This window comes from Protopterus annectens, chromosome 2.part2 (genome assembly GCF_019279795.1).
Source record: "Protopterus annectens isolate FY-2018-M chromosome 2.part2, PAN1.0, whole genome shotgun sequence".
Taxonomy (NCBI): domain Eukaryota; kingdom Metazoa; phylum Chordata; order Ceratodontiformes; family Protopteridae; genus Protopterus; species Protopterus annectens.
In genome coordinates, this window is record NC_056730.1 from 600,139,239 (window position 1) to 600,157,203 (window position 17,965).

Genomic DNA, 17,965 nt, shown 5'->3' on the forward strand with positions numbered 1-17,965 from the left:
TTTATGGTTGCAAAGTGTGGACACCATTTCCTGTGCTGAAGCTTTATATCACTTTTGAAGTATTGTTTTGTGACTAGTTCTGTGGCAAACCATGCCTATATGCTGTGACATTTTTGCCTTTGCTGATACTTTGAATTAGTTTTGAATTGTTGTACTGTGCTTGATAGTCTATAAAACTGAATCTGTATCCTCTGTCATTTCTGCCTTATCATATTACTTTTAAATTATTGTAATGTACTCTGTAGTCTTGTGACACCCATGCCTGTATCCTGTGTTATAGTATTCTGTGCTAGTACCTTGTAGTTTGAATTGCTGTTCTGCACTCGCTAGTCCTGCAGCACCTCTTCCTGCTGTCTATATCATTGTCTGTGCTGTTGCTTATGTAATGTTAAAATTACAGTATAGTCCTTGCGAATGCTGTGGTACCCATGCCTTAATCATTATTTTACTGTGTGCATAGCACCTGGTTCTACCTTAGCATACTGTTTGCATAATATTTGGTACACGACGCAACATCTAAATGTAAACTCATTTCTGTTATCATTGCATAAACTATTAGACTATACCTATAATTTATCTTTGTTTCTGTGCATATAACATGCAAACCACTATTACTCTATTCCAGTTGGCATGGTACCAGGAACCATTATCAATGAGACCCTCCCTCTCAAATCTGATAGCATGAGACTACAATCTGCCCAGCAACCTATTCAAATTAAGTGTAGTAAAGTACCTCACATTCACTGACAACCCATTTTTGCCAGCCAGCACTAAGGCTATTTATGAGAGGTATACATAAAATGGATACAAGTTTCTCATGTTATCTCGATGTCAGAGCTCACCATATTTCTACACCATCACAACACAGCACTAGCATTAGGCAAATAAATGTTGAGGTACAAAACATCCTTTCCTCTGCCAACTAGCCAAGGCAATTCGTACTCAGCAACACACTCACATCTGGCCACTGAGCACAAAGCAGTGCATCCTGCTGATACACCAATCATAATACCACGTCCACTTACCAGTACCAAACATGGCTCAATACAGCTGCCAAAGAATGCTACAATATATGACAACATCCTCATAACAGGTTACAATGCAATCAGAAGTATGATTCTCCTCTCACAAGGTTGTGTGAATAAGAGTGATGGAAAGTTGTCGTTGAGGTGCCAGACTTTGATAACTCATCACAACAATGAGGTCTGTCCCCTCTACCCCCATGTATAGTTGGAAGTGAGTGGTCTGGACATTCCGCCTTGTACGACTGGAAGGGAGACGTGGACAAACTGCCAATGTATTGTTTCTGAGGCTGTAAAGAAACTAGTCTTGACAGTATGTTGCCATCACCATGGATTATTCTACATTACAAACAAAAATAATTGACTTCATTAAATGATGTAATTCCAGGCGGATCCAGTGTTTCTAAAAGACAAAATAATTCAATATATCGACAAAGAAAGAACCAAAAGGAGCCTCAAACCGCCAGCCAGTCACACTAATGCACACACTTAATATTATATTAAGTACTTTCCTCTTAAAAATAAGGACTTCATCAGAATATTTATCAGAAAAATGATACAGCACATTAGCAAAATTGCTTTTGGTTACCATTTATAAAATCATATCCTTTCTCAGGCAAGCATGCAAAATGTTTGGGCCCACACAGTCAGGGTTGGTACTATATCACCTGGAAGTCAGATCTCTAGAAGCATTTCAGAGATTCTATTTTATGACCACTGTTCTTTATTATCATATATTTCACTGATGTTCAAGCTAATGATAAGGGGCTCCATCTGATTAAGTTTGCAGGATGACTGCAAACTTGAAGCATTCATCAGCTCAAGAAAAAAATGACCCACTGACATAAGTTCATAGCAAAGGAATACAATATTTGTCTCTTTATTAAATTGCAGAACCTTTGTTTTACCTTATAAATGATACCCCTTTCAAAACTGATGTTCCCTATTAGGTGGATTTTTTGACAATAAAGTCTTGTTTAATTACCACATATTAACTGTCATTAGGAGACCCTTCTATCTGGGTCAGTTCTTTAATAAAGTCATGTCCTCCTCCAAGGCAGTTCTTGTTCCTCTCTAATCCTAACTTATCAGGCCCATAACATTTTTGTTTTATTTATTTTATTTGTATTTGGTTACCAGGTAGGTCTGACTGGGCCAACAAAAATGCCCCTTTTCTGTAGAGGCCTGAATAGAAAAGTTCCACAAAAATACAATACAGTTTCAATGAAATTATATAGGCAATAATTGATTTATTTATTTGACATTTGTTTACCGGGGAAGTCCGAATGGGACAGAGCACATTTTCAGCTTAAGCCAGAGGAGAAAAGCTCCAGATGAATGTCTTTGGAATGATATTTTACATTACAGTATAAGTTCATTGTATAACAATATGAGGCATGATATAGCAGAAACATAACTGCAACATAAGTAGTAATGGATATACCTGCAAGTAAGTATTTATAGTACAATAAAAAGCCCATGGGTCTTAATGCTCAATTTAGCATTAAGTGAAAAAAAAACTAAAAAAAAAAAAATCCTAATTTGATTATGAGAGTGTGGCAGTTATAAAGGTAGGTGGCAATTGGTTGGAAATTGTATAAGAAGACTGTTTTTATAGCAGTTAAATACTTCTTCTTCTTCTTTTGGCTGTTCCCGTTAGGGGTCACCACAGCGCATCATCTGTTTCCATTTCTCCTTGTCCTCTGCAGCTTGCTCTATCACACCAACCACCTGCATGTCCTATCGCACCACATCCATAAACCTTATCTTAGGCCTTCCTCTTTTCCTCTTACTTTGCAGCTCCATCCTTAGCATCCTTTTCCCAATATACCCAGCATCCCTCCTCACCTTATAGCAGTTAAATACTTCTTCTTCTTCTTTTGGCTGTTCCCGTTAGGGGTCACCACAGCGCATCATCTGTTTCCATTTCTCCTTGTCCTCTGCAGCTTGCTCTATCACACCAACCACCTGCATGTCCTATCGCACCACATCCATAAACCTTATCTTAGGCCTTCCTCTTTTCCTCTTACTTTGCAGCTCCATCCTTAGCATCCTTTTCCCAATATACCCAGCATCCCTCCTCACCACATGTCCAAAACAATGCAGTCTCGCCTCTCTAGCTTTGTCTCCAAACCGTCCAATCTGAGCTGACCCTATAATATACTGATTCCTAATCATGTCCATCCTTGTCACACCCAAACCAAATCTTAACATCTTTAACTCTGGCACCTCCAGCTCTGACTCCTGCCTTTTTGTCAATACCACCATCTCCAAGCCATACAACATAACTGGTCTCACTACCCTCTTGTAGACCTTCCATTTCACTCTTAGTGGTACCCGTCTGTCACAAATCACTCCTGACACTCTTCTCCACCCACGCCACCCTACCGTACTCTCTTCTTCAGCTCTCTTCCACACTTACCATTACTCTGAATTGTTGATCCAAAGTATTTAAACTCATCCACCTTCGCCACCTCTACTCCTTGCATCCTCACCATTCCTCTATCCTCCCTCTCATTCACACACATATATTCTGTTGTAGCAGTTAAATACATGTTTTAATAAAACAATAGCTATGTAAGAAGTTCAGGAGGTAGGTTACACAGTAAGAATAAAGTGAGATTAGAAATATAAGAAGCAATTGGGAATTTCTTCCATGTCATTTAGTCTAGAAAGAGATAGCAGTTTAGAGGAAATTTTAGAGTATGATAAAGTAGATTGAAGATGAAAGGAAATGTAAGAATGTGGTTATATAGGGGAGGATGGATAGATAAAGAACCCATAGTAGATACAACACTACATGAATAAGGGTAAGGGATTAAGAATTGAAAAGAGAAAGTTGAGTGCAGGATGGCATGAGAAAAAATAATAGGTCATGATTAACCAGGTCTACATGTTTACAGAGCCGTGTGTGTGTGTGTGTGTGTGTGTGTGTGTGTGTGTGTGTGTGTGTGTGTGTGTGTGTGTGTGTGTGTGTGTGCGTGTGTGCGTGTGTGCGTGTGTGTGTGTGTGTGTGTGTGCGTGCTACGTCATGATTAACCAGGGCTAGATGTTTACATAGCTATGCATGTGTTAGGTTATGATTAACCAGGGCTAGATGTTTACAGAGCCACGTGTGAATTAGGTTATGATTAATCAATGCTAGATGTTTAGAGAGCCTTGTGTTTGTTAGGTTATGATTAACCAGGGCTAGATGTTTACAGAGCTATGTGGGTGTTAGGTTGTGATTAACCAGAGCTAGATATTTACAGAGCCATGCATGCATTAGGTTATGATTAACCAGGACTAGATGTTTACAAAGCCATCTGTGTGTTAGGTTGTGATTAACCAGGGCAACATGTTTACAGATCCACGTGTGTGTTAGGCATATTTTATGTTCATATTTAAAAGATGAAAGGCTAACAATTTGTTTTATTGGGTTATGGATACTATTCCAGTTTTTGAGATGCAATTTCAGTGCACAGTCTCTGAAAGGTTGTTGGATTTAGGTATGATTAGGGGAGATTTGTCTGTCGATTGTGGTGTGGTATTTGGGGAGTATGGCTGGATTATGTCTACTAAGGTTGGGTATTTTGTGAGCAATGGATTATTTTATAAGTTATTAGGAACTAGAAGTGTGTGAAAGCATGAGGTAGCTGTCTCTGGCTTATTTGCTAGAGTGTACTGCAGTGGTGGACTCTATCAGATTATCAAGCAGGTAATTTAGTGACCTTAATAAATTACTGCTTGAGTTTGCAGCTTGAGAAGAGGCAAGACTGCGAACTACAGCAGAGGCATAGTGCAAGGGAGGACTATATTTTCTTTCCATATCTGTGAAGAAAGGCTTTATCCTAAATAAAGATGTTAGTTTTTGGTGTATTTTTCTGTATCTGCTGGATATGGTGGCTGAATTTTAAATATTCATCTCTGATGACATTTAACAACTTGGTATGAAAAAACTAGTTCAGTTTGTGTATTGTTATTCGAGGTTAGTGTGAAGAATTGCTTTGGGGTAGAAAGTTATTGGTGGTGAATAACACCGATTTGCTTTCTTATGGTTTACATTGAGTTTGGAATGGTCAAGCCAGATTAGATAGCTGAGGACTGCTATGTTACTTACTGGGGTGAAGACAAGTATTTAGCTGAGCAAACAGATTTCCAGTCACCTGCATATTGTATAATAGACTGGAAGCAGTATGTAGATCATTGATACATAGAATGTGAAGCAGATGGCCAAGTGTGGACTCTTTTCTGCAGGAAAAGGAGAGAAGGAAAAGAAGTGACATTGCAATTTTACAAATTGCTGCAGAAAAGTGTAGACTGAGTGAGACCTACAAAGGACAGCAGAGATGAGTTTATGCAGATGTTTTGGATGACAGATTGTATTGAAAGCCTTAGACAGGTCAAGGCAAAGAGTGGATACGAGATTGCCTTTATTCCTGTTTTGATGCTTTATGCTGGTAAGTTCAATAAGGCATAAGTGGTCTTGTGGATAGGCTGGAGACCATGCTGTTGGAGAAAAGGATTGTTATTTTTTAACATTTGTTGGCCACGAAAGTCTGAGGCACAGGGAGAAACAATCCAGATGCATGTCTTTGGAACTATGGGAGGAAACCAGAGCACCCAGAGAAAACTCACACTAACACAGAGAGGACATGTAGGCTCCACACAGAAGGCACTCCAGCAAAGAATCAAACCAGATAACATCTTGTTGTGAAGGAACAACTTTAACCACTGCACCACTGTGCTGCCCAAATCTGTGACAAATTTCAGGAGATGTGTATAGATGCATTTTTCTAAGACTTTTGATAATAGGCATGTATTGCTATGATGGTCCATCTTTGTGCGATAGTATATTTCATGATTTTTATTATGGGATGTAGTTTTCTTTAATAAAATAATTTACAGGTATGTAGATTGGATAAACGAGGGAATCAGCAGTAATCTTAATTTATTCTAAGGATAGACTGACTGGAATTTTTGTGGTAGCTTTTATGTTTTGAAGGTTTTGAAGGTATTTTTAGATGGTGGAAGTGGGTAGCAGTTTTAGAAAGAACGTATCCTTTTGGCTATCATTGCATGGTAATACTTGTAGTATAGTGTTGTCTCCACACTATCACACACTGCACAAACTGCTATCTCTCATCAGTTCTACAGACTTAAGTAAAATAATGGAACAGCTAATATGCATGCAAGTAGCCAATTATATTAAAACTACTCGCTGTTGACAAAAACCCTAAACTGGTCGTGGACAATCCTTAGTATCATAACTGCACTATGGTCACTTACTGGTGATATACCACCAAATTTAGATTACATCATCTTAACAGGTAAGCTATGTATAGAACTCATAAATGCTTTCAACATAGTGGTCCACAGCCTGCTGCACTGACGCCCTCACTTATGTGGTGTTAGTCCAAAAACAGCTCAAATCTCTCTCTCTCTGTCCCCTCCACACTCATCACAGGTACTCCACAGACACAGGCACTTACCCCAATCCTTCTTTTAAAACTTGTAAACAAGCCACCCTTAGGTTGCCATGCCACCTTTTAATTTCACACGCAGACAATGGCATCATTTACACATTTGACCCCTCCCATAGCAGAATTAAAAGCAATTAGAATTCTATCTTCTTATAGAGCTTGAGTTGTTAATAGCTAGGAATCTCCTCCTAAAGACGTAAAAGGTGACAAAACTAAAGCTGACATCAACCACCACAGACTGGTACATAAGAGGTAGTACTCTCTAACATCTGGAAGCAACTATATAAATGTCTTAGTTTCTGGATGAATTGGAATCTAAACTCTCAGTTCTAAATAAAACAAATCAGATCAAAGACTTAGAATTTACATTTATAAAATAAAAAATTTTCCAAGGAAGGATGGTTGTCAGGAATGCAATCCATCAAGCCTCTTATAGACTATGGAGTACCTATAAATGCCAGCAGTATAAAAAAGTTTATTTACAAAAAACAGCATTTAACAAAATATGCAAATATTTCATGCTAGACTATCGTGAACATAAATGTTTAGTTTAAAAAACAGCCTTTAACAAAACATGCAAATATTTCACGCTATACTATATCGTGAACATTAATGTTCAGTTTTAGTTAATGCTAACTGGCTATCTGTTGAACATAAAGCAGACCTCCTTTTTTTGGTTTTCTCATTTTTAAGGTACTAAAAATTAGAATATCCATTTTTCTTTCAGAGTACTTTACCTTGGATAAGCCAGCTACAATCTCAGATCTCATCCAGTGAACATCCCTTGCCTGCAAACGTTGTGCAAAACGTTTTTGCTATGATAGCCATTTTTTAATTCCGCTGTGGCGACCCCTAACAGGGAAAAGCCGAAAGACACAACAACAACTACACAACAAGCCATTTTTTATTTCATTCTTGGGCTAAAATTATGGAATACTTTCCCAACTTTGTAGAAAACCTAGATTCTCACAATGATTTTAAGGTCAACAAACATAAACAACATAACTTCTACCTCCTGTGCAGCTAACTTATCATAACCTGCCACGCAAAGAATACTAATTGTAGCATTTCTTAATTTTTAGCAAGTATTAGTACATTAACCGCTCTGTCTTGGCTAACACTTTCAAAGTACCAGATATGTGACAGTCTCTCTGCTTCTAAGGTATCAGAGAAATGAAAATACATATCTTAAAAAACTGTGTTTCTATCTTGTAGAAACTGCAGTTTGCCAAATTATTGTTATATTCAGTAACACTTGTTTGTTCATGGTGTGTTTTGTATAATACAAGAACTTTAGCATTAATTGCATTCTTACGTAACCATTTAAACGAATATGCAATACTTTTTGTAAACATTCTTGCATTATATACAATTCAGTTTGAGTGTTTCTCCTGAGTTGATCTTGAGATCAGTCCATTTGAATCTGTATTGTTTCCCAGAAAACAAATTAAAATAAATAAAAAATATATATAAGCCAGGATTCATGAATGCTTACACTTTGCGTTAAGTGCATAAGTGCATTGCTCAACTGAGAGATTTAATTGGCATTCATTAAACAGCTTTGTATGCCATGCCTGTCTTTAAGAAAAGGGTAAGCAGAAGAATATGGTAACTAATGCGCAAGTAGTTGAAATACATGATAATGAAGCAACTCATAATGGTGGAGCTATTCAGAAACATATAAAACATGAGCATACACACCACTGTCCCTCTTGGACTGAATTCCATTCCTTTTTGGAATACAGCCATGCATACACTTAGATGAAAATTTTAGGGGTCGCTGCTGCTATTATTAACCTGTCAGGCTGTAATACAAGTTGTTGCTGCTGCCAGATCTCATCGTAGAAGGACAAATGCCTTCTTTTATCATGGACTTCATGATACAGAAATTATAGAGCACTACAGGGTGACAGGGATAACTTATAGGAAATCTGCAACCTCTGCTACCCTCACCTAGGTCTTGGGGCAATAATGGAGAACCCAGCCCAGTGGAAACACCTCATATTGAAATTGTTATACCTCAACTTACAGCTTAAAATGTTTGTTCTCCTGTGGCATTGACAGTTAATAAGCAACATTTAGCATTTAGTCTTCTTTTTAGTCATAGTTTCAGTTCCATGATGGTATGACTCAAAGATTGTATTTTGTATTTCCTATTGACCATTACATACTGATTCATAACATTTTACTTCTTAACAACACTGACTTTATAGGGGAACATGTAAACACAGTGAGCATCATGCATGGCAAAGCTTCAATGCCAGATTTCATACCTCCAGTATATTTTGTAGTAATGATTAACAATATTTCTTCCAGGCCATTTTTGTTCTTTCAGTTGTTTAAATGTAGCTGGCAAGGCTGTCAATCACTGTGCACAGGCCACTTCATGTAATATCTGAACTGGATGCCAACTGACAGCCATATTTATAGGTGTTCTTCAGAGGACATGGCAGGTAAAAGTAAGTATGGTGCTCCATTTAGAACTCAAATGTGGTGTGAAGAAGAGTCCTGTTTTTTTGTGGCACTTTTTGTAAATCATTACAGCTGTAGGCTTCTGCTGGGGGACTGTACTGGGTCTCACTACAAGGCTAAGTCTTGGAATAGCTTGACAAAAGCTATCTCCATTACAATTGGCATTCCGTGCACTAGGGAACAATGTTGTCACCATTGTACTGACATGAAGAGCACAAATACAACCTCCTGAGCAGAAGGGAGGCAGAATTTAGAACTACAATTACCCTTGAGTTGTGTAAGTATAGTGACTCAGCAGCCATAACAGTACCATCCATTGGCCAGGCAATATGCCATAGTCACCTTCTTCCATATTGTATATAATAACACAGACACTGATGTATTTTTATGACACATTAATACCTTCAAATCATATCTGGATGTGGCAAAGGTTAACCGTTATGTGCTATATTTGCTTATCCACTGAAATATTAATCTAATATGGAATTGATGCTATTATCTATGTTTTCTTTCCCCCAACCCTATGAGTATGTGGAAACATTGCTGCTGCAGCACAAACGACCATCATCACAGGAAGTTAGACCAACCACTGGGGATCAGTCCATTATAACTCCACAGGTGGCTGTAGCAGCACCACCATAGGCAGCAAAGACAGAGCGCACATCGGGGTCCCAATTTGTCAGCATTGCATCTACAACTACTGCACTACCTGCTGTACCTATGTCAGGAAGCTCTGCCCCAGCTGCTGCTGCTGTGTTACCCACTGGGAGTAGTACTGTAGTTTAGTGATTTTGTCACCCATCAGGAGCTAACATGGCTGGTGCAGGACATCAGGAAAAGGACCTAAACTGGAAGAGTAGAAAAGTTCCTGCACTGAATTGCAAAGTCGATGCTCAGTCCAGCACTGACCCAGAGATCTGAGACAGGAAACAGTGACGACAGTTCTGAGAGTGAGACTGGATTCTCACTGTGCTCATGCAGATGAGCCTCGGGTGTCCCCTATGTATCCCCTATCCCCAGTCATGGGGTCCACCAACCTTTTATGCCCATCACCATCCTCGCCTGTCTTGTACATCCCATTTGTCTGCACCTGCTGCCTAACATACCCTACCTACTTCACCCTTTAATTTCTAAAAACCTTCCTAGACAGTCCTCTCTTAAACAAATGGGCATCTGTCCCACAAAAAAAAAAAATACTCCCAATACAGAGCTCTCCAATTCACCTTTCTGTCTTTTTGATGCACTTGATTTGGTCTAACTGGTCATATATTTTTCTGTTGATATCATCCAGCACTGATGTGGTGGCAAATTGTTGTTACAAGTTAGCATTTATGCTGTGAAGAAGTAGATACATGTGATTCTGTCAACACCAACCTGCATATTCCTTTATTCTTCCCCATGAATCATACCCTCTGCTTGCCACCTATTTGCACTACTGTCTTATCAACCCCCTTTTTAAGAGTTTAATATGATCAAAATATTGAATCAAACATAGCATTTGTACAACATTTGGCATTGCACTCTAATGCTGAGTGATGGTAAAAGGTGAGTTTTTGCCAGTGACTGCACAAGTACAGTTATCTTCTTGCAAATGTACTTAGACCCATTGCACTATAGAAATACAGACTGATATTATTATTGTGAGATAGTTATTCTAAGATATTTATTAGGCTGCTGGATGCAATGTACACCTTATGGAATGTTACAAATGTTATTACTGTGATGAAGCCTGATGACTACATTCTTCCGTGCTTCACTCTGTTGTCACCGCCTTTACAAATGTATAACTTTAACTTTGTAAGGTATGAGTTCCTGTGTGGGTTGCTCATGTGATGCTCAGTTTTATAGAATCCTTTTTATGTAGAATCAAGGGTTTGAATCCAGAAGTATTCCAAACATTCTTTAACATTTTTTTCATATTAATATTATGTGTGTAACTCTTGGCTACTTATGTTATCAGTAACCAAAAAGTGTAAAGCACAAACACTCCACCGGTTTCAATACTTGTTGGAATTTAATAAGATAAAATGCAAAAACACATTGCATTTTATCTTATTAAATTCCAACAAGTATTGAAACCGGTGGAGTGTTTGTGCTTTACACTTTTTGGTTACTGATTTCTTAAGCACCTGTTCCTTTTTTGGTACTTATGTTATCAACCACCATTATCCTGTGTATATCTTAATTATGTTTCTGCTGTTCCTTTTTGGAAACACTTTATTGTACACAGCAGGACTGATTAATTATGATGACAATAAACAAAACCATATCTATGTCTCTATCCTTGTCTCCAAATCTCTCTCTTTCTCTCTCTCTCTCTCCACTACTGTGTCATCAATCTTTGTGCTTAGCTTTTGTGCAATTCCTGGCACTGCGCAGCAGTTGTAACTCACAGTAAATGGTTTATGGTGTGGTTTGCCTGAACCTACACTACTGTGCTTATCTTCACTGTGCTATGGAAATACAGGCTGATAGTACTATGAGGTGACAGTTATAGCCATATACAGAACAGTCTGCAGAGGTGATTGTATACCATACGGGATGCTAGCATTATGAAGAATGCTGCACACAAACTTCCTTGTTTCATAATGTTCCTGTAGTCAGGGATTCCACCAGCATGAACATGCTTGGTCACTTATGTGTTTTACAATCAGGCCCCAAATGCAGATACCATCCCAAAAATGCAATAAGAAATCTGGCACAATCAAACCTTTATGTATTAATGAGCATAGTACACTAGGCGCATCTTAAAAGTATTGCTGTTATACACACATAATGTGACAGGGTGAATTAATTTACATTACCGTGCATTTTCTGAAGGGCTTTTTTTAATTATAATACCTACATGTATGTTATCATGTAGTGACTGTATTGCTCAGTGATGTCATACGAAAATATACAATTGCATAAGAAGCAGTACAACATAGTAGAAATACTTGGTCAGTCACCAGATTTGAGGGCTGTCTAAGTATGCACCTGTATTATCCATACCATGATTCCTTTACTGCAGTTATGACAAATGTGTAAATCATGACATGAAAAACAATAGCAAAACACACATCTGTTCTGAATTTGATCAAAATCAGAACTGTTTTCATGTCTTCAATCCTAATTTGCATGAATGTTACCATGGAGCACCATAGACTACTGTTAATTCCCATTCTAAGTTCAAAACTTCAGAATATAATTACAGATTTGCTAAAACTTTGCCATCAGTCATGTAAATGTGGTGCAATTCAAGAAGCAATTTTTACAAGAGCATTGTAACGTCAGTTGCTTCTATTACTTGTGCTTGTTGTAATGGATTGTTGTACTCTAGATAAGATGAGTTCACTGTGATGTGTTGTAAACACTATACAGTAGAGAGTCGATTATCTGAACATCAATTTTCTGAAACATAAATTATCAGAACCAGTTTTCCAAAGTTTTCAGGTAGGAAAAATCATAAAGTCTGAATATGTAAACATTATATGTATTCACCTGAGCATGTTTTTAGAGCTTGTAACGAGCTCGTGTGTGAAAAATGTTCTTTATTGTCTACTGGAATCACTGAATTGTTGAAAAGTGTATTCCTGATTGCAGAAAAAAACAAGATTTTACAAGTTTTGTATCTGGTTCAATTATATGTTTGATTATCCGAACAGTTTGATTATCCAGACCAAGTTTTCTATCTGGTTCAATTATATGTTTGATTATCCGAACAGTTTGATTATCCAGACTACCCTAGTTCCCAATTAGTTCAGATAATTGACTCTCTACTGTATTATACAAAGTAATGTCTACTCTCCAACACATTTAGATTTGCAAATGATGTACAATGGTGTGGGACCTTTACAAACTTACTTGCTAACTGGTATTACACAATCGACTTTCAGACTTTTGACCTGTCTGTTTGTATTTACAATGTAAATTGTCCAAGTATGAGGAAATATTGAAAATGAGACAACAGATGATTACTATTTATAAAGTCCCTCAGCTGAACACTCAGGAAAGTCTGGTTGTCAATCCACTGTGCCACAAGTGTGATTGTCATGAATACACCATACTATGAAACAGCTAATGTCACTCACACTGCTGCAATGTATATGAATGACAGGATAGCTGAGTTATCTGAACAGTATGTAAATACTTTAGATCAACACGTTTGTGTTACATCTGCTTGTCAAGACACATTTCTTTTCACACAAACCTGAGATGCACAATAGCTTCTCTGCAACACTCTGATTTTGCAATCCTTACAAATGTGCATTATCCCACATTTAAAATCAGACTTCACCTGTGGTGCTTGCCGTTAACACAGTGTACTTTGTGACTGTGTGATTAGATAAGTAGGTCTTTGAAAACAGCAGTGACTGACTAGTGTGTGTGTGTGTGTGTGTGTGTGTGTGTGTGTGTGTGTGTGTGTGTGTGTGTGTGTGTGTGTGTGTGTGTGTGCATGTGTGTGTGTGTGTGTGTGTGTGTGTGTGTGTGTAAGCACTCATAGCTGTAGTGCTTGGTAGGACTGGCCTCACTCAGACATCTGATGTGTACACTTCCACTCAGGAGAAATATTTAAACTGGGAGAAGGCTTCCCCATCAATTATTTCCACTTGAATCACAAACATCTCTGCAACACAGCGATAAGGTAATTATTTCAAAAGTGCTTTATCATAATGCTGTAGTCAGACTTCTCCTTGGGTGCTTGCACTTAATGCTGTGTATTCTAGAGTGTGTAACTAGATAGGTAGGCAGTTCAAAAACCACAGTGTTAAATAGTGTGAGTGTGTTCTGCTAGTGTCAAGTAGATATGGTTTCGGCAACAGATCTGATGTGTATACTTCCAATCAGGAGAAAAACTTACACTGGGAGAGTGCTTCTACTTTTAACACAAAAAATTGTTCTGTCACATACTGATGAGGACAGTCTTTAAATAAGTTCTGTCTCACCATTAAAAAAAGAATTCTGCTGTTGCACTTGTGTTTGATACTGTGTACTCTAGATCGTGTAACTAGAAAGGTAGGTGGTTCAGATCCAACATTGCAGAAATGCTCTTAGTGTGTATCTGCAGTGTCAGGTAGAATTAGCTTCATAAAAAGATACACTGTGTATACTACCACTTATAAGACACACTGACAGTGGACAAAGGTTTCCCCAGCAATTTTTTTCCACTCATCCCAGAAATCTTCTCTACAACACGCTAACAAGGTCATCCTTTCAAATGTGCTGCAATCAGACTTTTCCTGCTACTCTTGTGGTTGATAATCTATACTCTAGATTGCTTAACAAGATAGGTAGGTGGTTCAACACCAAAGCTGTGGAACTGGTATGAGTATGTGCATCTGTAGTGCTATTTTTGCTGGGCATCACCCACACATCTTATGTTGACAATCCACTCAGAAAAACATTTAAACCAAGATACGGCTCACCCATCAATCTGTTGCATTTTTAGTCAAAACACATTCTCTGAAACACATTTGTGATGTGATCTTTTCAAATGTGCACTATCTGACAGCTGTAATCAGACATTTTCTGTGGCGCTTGCCAGAAACATAGCTGGTTCTACTGGCGCCCTGTACTGGTACAATGTACCAGAGCCCTCACCTCTCAGCAAAGAAAAAAAAAAACACTTCAGTATAATAAAACTGATCTCTGTATTTTAGAGACCAGCTTAATAGAGTTAGAGCAATACTCCCCACCCACCATTCAAGAGCAAAAAAAAAATGCAGTTCTTTCTATTGGCACACAGACTATGTAGCCAATTGCATGACATTCTCCCCATTTCCTGCCCCAGCCATTCAGGTCCTTTTCTGTGCCCTGCCATGATCCTCATTCTGCTCTGCAGATATAACTATACCTATAAAAACATTGCTTTCAAACTATAGCATACTGCTTGCTATAAATTCAGCAAACAGTGTGCTACAGCTTTTTCCCTGCCTGCATGGATCACTACAGTATTCATGTAGCAACTGATTGGTAGAAATGTAGCAAACAGTTGGCACAGTTTATACCCTGCCTGCACAGACCAGCATGGTGGAAAGACAGGTCTGTTAAGCAAGGGGTGTGTTTGTGAATACCCATCCAATTGTCCAGTTTCCATTTGAACTGGACAAGCACTTTGCCACTACTCCTTGTTTAACAGAATTTAACATACCATGTATTTCATAGTATAGCTCTCACTATCTGGACACTATTTTATGATTTAGAATGACATACATCATTTGTATCAATTCTTTTCTATGAAAAATTGTATTACAAATGAATTTATAACTGCAACAATATTGTTAAATTTATGTTATCAAAGTTAAAAAACTGAGACAAGAAAAACAGGTGTTGTCATTTTTAAGGTATATTATATGAAAGCTATCCCTTTACATATAAGATGATTTATTTCCAATGCCAAACAACCACTGCAGAAGTTTAACCATCTGGTACTATGCAGGTCCTCCTCACCCCAAAATAGAATGTCTAATTCTTTGTAGATTGTGCTATATTCAACTAGTCAACAACTGAGCATGAGTTATCTGATTTGTTTACCTTTTGGTGTGGGGGGTTGTATCTTGTAGGAGAGATGCTGAGAGCCACAACCTTATCTGGGGAATGCATTGATCAAATCACAGTGGTAAACATCTGCAAAGTCTACTTGTGGGACAGGCTATACTAAGACTGGAATAGGTATGAGGTAATAACTGTATGAGTCTAAATAATGTATAATATCTTAAGGCTGTCTGTCATGTCATACAGCATTCAGTAAGGCAAGTTATCCAAGGATCTGCACTGCTGATGTGTTACAGCATTCTAACAATAGTAAACATTTGTGAAAATGTACCTGGTTCTTTCTGAGAGGGGAATGATTAATAGGTGTTACTTAAAGTCTTTTTTTATATTTTTATAAATGTTACAGCTTTAAAGCACAGAAAGTACTGGGAAGACAAACAGGCATTATTCGTTTAGACCTTTAGAGCTACAATGACAATATATCTGTACCATTTCATTTTTCTTCAGATGGGTTTCCATCAAAAGATTGAACATATAAGTTGTACTATTCTCTTGAACTGTTAATATTCCAGAAAACCACATATAATAATCTAAACATATATTCTTTCAGATAAAAGGCAACGTGGGCTTTAGATCTGGAGTTACTGATGTGCATGTATACAAGTCAAGCATACATTTCAGAACTTTTCAAAGTGCTGCTTCTGAAATACTTTGAGTGAACTAGTGTGTCAAAAATAAATTACATTCGAGATTCAGCACTGCTGTTTTGGGGAAAACTATTTCAGCAGCATTTTATGAGTATTTTCCATGTTGTTGCAGGCTTATTAATTTATTTGCCATAATGCTCAGTTTAATAAATATTGGACTTCCAAAAGTGAGATTGCTCAGTATATTTCAGGAGAATGCAATATAATATATAGCAAATACAGAAAAGATAAAAGTTAAAAGAAACTCCTCACTTTGAACCCTGTTTAATGAGTTTACTACTCATCCAGTAAAATCAAACAATTCTGAATTTTCAGGGTGTCACCTAATCTGTACAGCTGAGTTTATAGAGCCATAATGAATTAATAAAGTTTCTATATGCTAGTGACATTTCACTCCTTTTTCCCAAAGGAGGCATTCTTACCGAACAGGGCAGGACATTGCAAACTGTGGAACATGTCAAGATTGTGCCTGCATCATATACAGGTAGGAGTATTTTACTATGTTTTAAAAAATGGACATGAAAAGCATTAATGCTGAAGCAACCAAGGTAGAATAACATATTTTCTACAATTTCCCACGTCTATAAAATCTGAATTACAAAACACCATGCCTGTTATTAGACACAGATATTTGCTGACAGCTGCAATCCTGCTTTATGCCTTTGTTACACAACTTACCCGATGTTAATGCCTCCTATGCTGTGTAATACCAGCCTCACTTACACTGGTTTTGTTGCAGCGCTACATTTCAGGGTATAAAAGACTTGCATGCTTTATGTTTGATGCGTAGTTATTCCTTTCTGAACAGCATTGTATAGAACGCTCTAAAGAAAGTGAATAAAATAAATTGCTATTCTAGTGGAGTGCGCTGTTTCATATGCATTTCATGTTTTCATCAGGCAATCTAGCCATGAGAGTAACACTGTCAGTAATCAGCTCAGAGTGGTTCAGTTCTACTTGATGTTTTTAATTTTTTTTTTTTTGAAAGTGCCCTTTCTTCTCTAAATGCAACAGCTAATGTGACTTTCAACTCTCTTACCAAGGACATGACGACCCACTGCCTAGGATTTTTTTAAATGATTTTGCAATATTTTTTTTTTAAGAAGAAGCAGCTTAAGCTCCAGGCAACTGTAATATTTTCTTATCATTGGGGTCGTATTTGTCAAGAGTGATGTCTTCTAAACTGAATTAACAAAAAAGTGGTTTAGATTAAAGCTACTACTATTACTGTTATTATTATTATTATAATTATTATTATTATTATTATTATTATTATTATTATTAGATATATTTTGCTACTTGGCTCATTTCAGAATTCTGTGATTTTCTAATAATGAAGCATAAAAAGTTAACCTTGTCCTGTAAAGATGTTTAAAGGAACTTGCACATATTGTAAGATTTGCTTGTATACTAGTTACAGGAAAATGTGATCTGTATGATGTTTTCATTATATCTAATTTTAAGCAGCACATGGATTACAGAGTGGATGCATGAGTAACAAATGTAAATTGGTATGGGAAAGCACCGTGATATCTAACCTTACTATGTGTGACTAGACCCAAATTTAATTAGGAGTATATACACTCTTTGTGTTCTCAAAAGTAATCCTACCCTGACAAGTATACCTTATAATAAACCCCAACATTTCAAACAGAATATAATCTCATGACAGTAACCTCTGTAAAGCCAAGTCTTGAATGCAAACCTTGGCAAAAACAGTTTTAATACTATAATAAGAAAATACTAGATGAAACTTAATTCCTATAGCAGCTTATCCTCAAATTAAAAGTTTCATAAAAGCATGGAAATGTGCATTATAATATTATAA

General features: G+C 37.3%; 1 protein-coding gene across 1 annotated transcript in view; it reads left to right on the forward strand.

Annotated features, from left to right (window-relative positions):
- Positions 1–17,965, forward strand: part of LOC122795739 — a 1,302,586-nt gene that overhangs the window by 686,097 nt on the left and 598,524 nt on the right. The window contains exon 4 of the mRNA XM_044064049.1: positions 16,547–16,621. Coding sequence (XP_043919984.1) covers positions 16,547–16,621 — 75 coding nt within the window. The remainder of the gene's footprint in view (positions 1–16,546; positions 16,622–17,965) is intronic.